This window comes from Egretta garzetta, unplaced genomic scaffold (genome assembly GCF_000687185.1).
Source record: "Egretta garzetta isolate BGI_Z169 unplaced genomic scaffold, ASM68718v1 scaffold217, whole genome shotgun sequence".
In the NCBI taxonomy this organism is placed as follows: Eukaryota; Metazoa; Chordata; class Aves; order Pelecaniformes; family Ardeidae; genus Egretta; species Egretta garzetta.
In genome coordinates this window covers 1,098,013-1,100,524 of record NW_009260395.1, presented here as the reverse complement: position 1 = coordinate 1,100,524, position 2,512 = coordinate 1,098,013, and the positions used below count along the sequence as shown (strand labels likewise).

Below are 2,512 nucleotides of genomic sequence, written 5' to 3'. Positions count from 1 at the left end.
TAATGGTGACCACTTTGTAGATGCTGGCATGGGGTAGGGGGTCGGGTTTAATCACAGCAGAAGACTCTCATGTCATTGAGAGCTGTGTCGTCCCCCTTTCCCTGGGGTTCCTCCACTTTTGTCTGGAGCCCACAGATGGCCCCGGAGGTGCAGCTGCTGCTCCATGGGCCAAAGTGACCCCCCGGAAGTCCCCAACCCTCCAGCTCTGTCCCATCTGAGCAGGCGAACCTCACATTGTGCAAGGACAGATACAAGGTTTAATGGTGACCACTTTGTAGATGCTGGCATGGGGTAGGGGGTCGGGTTTAATCACAGCAGAAGACTCTCATGTCATTGAGAGCTGTGTCATCCCCCTTTCCCTGGGGTTCCTCCACTTTTGTCTGGAGCCCACAGATGGCCCCAGAGGTGCAGCTGCTGCTCCATGGGCCAAAGTGACCCCCCGGAAGTCCCCAACCCTCCAGCTCTGTCCCATCTGAGCAGGTGAACCTCACGTTGTTGGCTGCCGTGTCGTCACGCAGGTGCTGCCTCTCTTGCACACGCAGCGAGAAGGAAACCATCTTGTTGCTGGGGCAGAGCTGGGCCTTGCTCCAGTTTCCCCACCTGCCACAGAAGATGGGCAAGATGTGTTCAGCCTCTGCTCTGCTGCAACCAACACCGCAGCTCGCCTGGGATCCTGGTAGTCCTGGGGCAGGGGACCTACATAGGGGTGGTGGGTTTCTACGAGCACCTATTTCACTCTGCTTCCCCATCACCCTCTAGATGCCAGCCACCATCAACCCTGGGCTGCCCTATTGCTGCAGGACCCCTTGGGAATTTCAGCTGCTTGCTTTGTCCCTGTTGCTTAATGTCTATGTCCTTTTCAGTGTAAGGATTTGAGGAAAAGGAGAAAGTACAGGTTTAAGATCTGCATTTTTGGAACTCTCCTTCCTCTTTCAAAGTACTGTTCTCTTCCTTGGGACCAAATCTCTACCTTAAGACCTTCACACTTTGTGGCCAGGGGGACCGCAGCCACCTCCTCAAGCAGGGTGGGGAGCCACCTTCAGAGGGGGTGTGGGTCCCTATGGAGAAACCATTGCACTGGTTCTCCTTCATGTTCCCCAGAAGCTGCTGCCCTGAATGAGGATGAGAAAGTGAAGTCTACTCACCACCCCACGGAGGACTCGATGACTGTGCCGTCCGTGCAGAGCAAACGGATGCCGTTCAGAGCTGTGTCGTCGCCAAACAGCCAAAATCCCTGGTAGGGCTCCACCTTAGAAGAGGGGATGAAAACGGGAGTGGTCAGCACCCTCCCCCATTTAGAAAAAGAGATGAGGTGAGACCGGGTTATGAGGGATGGTAGGAGGCTCCAGGGACAGAGCCAGGCACAGGCAGTGCTGCTGAGAGGGGCTGTGAGGCAGCTCCATGGCATTTCCCGGGGAGTTTTTTTTGCTGTTGCCCACCCCTGCTTTGTCTCCAAACTGCGGAGCAGAGGCTCTGGATATAGGAACGCTTGGTGGCTGCTGTCCTGGGCCATACCCACCCTCTTGCTGTGTGCTGTGACACCCAGAGCTGGAGTGCTGGCGGGTGGGAGTTGTCTCAGCCCCTTGGGAATGGGCTCTGCCGTACAGACCCCAGGGCTTTTCTTACCCTCTGCTAAGAAATTGCTGACTGGCAGAGAGCCTGGAGAGTTACTCTCCAGTAGAGATTTCTTGCTGATAAGCATGCATGAGCGATGCAGATACAATGCAAACTGCTGCGATGGGACAAAGTGTTGTGGCCAGCCCTGCTGAGGCCACATCATTTCACAACAGGGTTTCTTCCCACCCCAAAGAAGGAATGAAACCTTACCTTCACTTCAAATCCCTTAGCGTAGCCACTGGGGCAAAACTGTCTGTGCCCCCAAGAGCCCCAGGGGCCTCCGTTGGGCACCATGAGGATAGACTCGTATTCCCGTGCCTCCGTGCCCTGGAGGCAGCAGGAGCCCAGCAGGCAGAAGATGGCCAGGATGAGCAGCTGCATTGCGGGGAACCTGGTTGGTGCTCACTGTGTGGAGGTGATGGCACGGGGGAATTTATGAGCCAGGAGAATGGGTGGGAGTCCTTAGGGAGTGTCAACAAACTCCATGGGGAGGGCTGGTTGTTGCTATGTACGGCTCCTGTTGACTGCCTGTCCCTTGGTGGTGGGGCCACCCTTGCCAGGCAGAAGGGGCGTCACCACTGTGTGCTGGCTGGGGGGCTTGCTGTGCTGGGACCCCTCCCTGAGGAGGTGCTGTGGTTTTGAGGAGAGTTCTGGTAAAGCTGCGAGGAGGGTGTTGGAGAGCACAAGTTGAGAGCAGAAGTGGTGGACTGGGAGGGGAAGAAACCTCTGAAGGCGCTGAGGCAAAACAGAGGTGGAGGGGTCTCAGGGTCCTTTGCCCCGTGGAAGTCCTCACTTGATTCCTCTCCCTCACTTTCCTTCTCTCCTCACTGTCTCACTGACATTGAGGAAAGTGCCTGCACTGGAAGCCATTGCATTTTGCTCTGGAACATGCATT

The 2,512-nt window shown here is 56.1% G+C and overlaps 1 protein-coding gene across 1 annotated transcript; it reads right to left on the bottom strand.

Moving 5' to 3' along the window:
• Positions 1-305: 305 nt before the first annotated feature.
• On the bottom strand, positions 306-1,998 carry LOC104130063 (vitelline membrane outer layer protein 1). The gene is made up of 3 exons (XM_009643054.1): positions 1,828-1,998; positions 1,146-1,249; positions 306-600 (listed from the first exon to the last, which is right to left on the bottom strand). The coding sequence occupies exons 1-3, from the start codon at positions 1,996-1,998 to the stop codon at positions 306-308; spliced, it is 570 nt and encodes a 189-aa protein (XP_009641349.1).
• Positions 1,999-2,512: the final 514 nt, after the last annotated feature.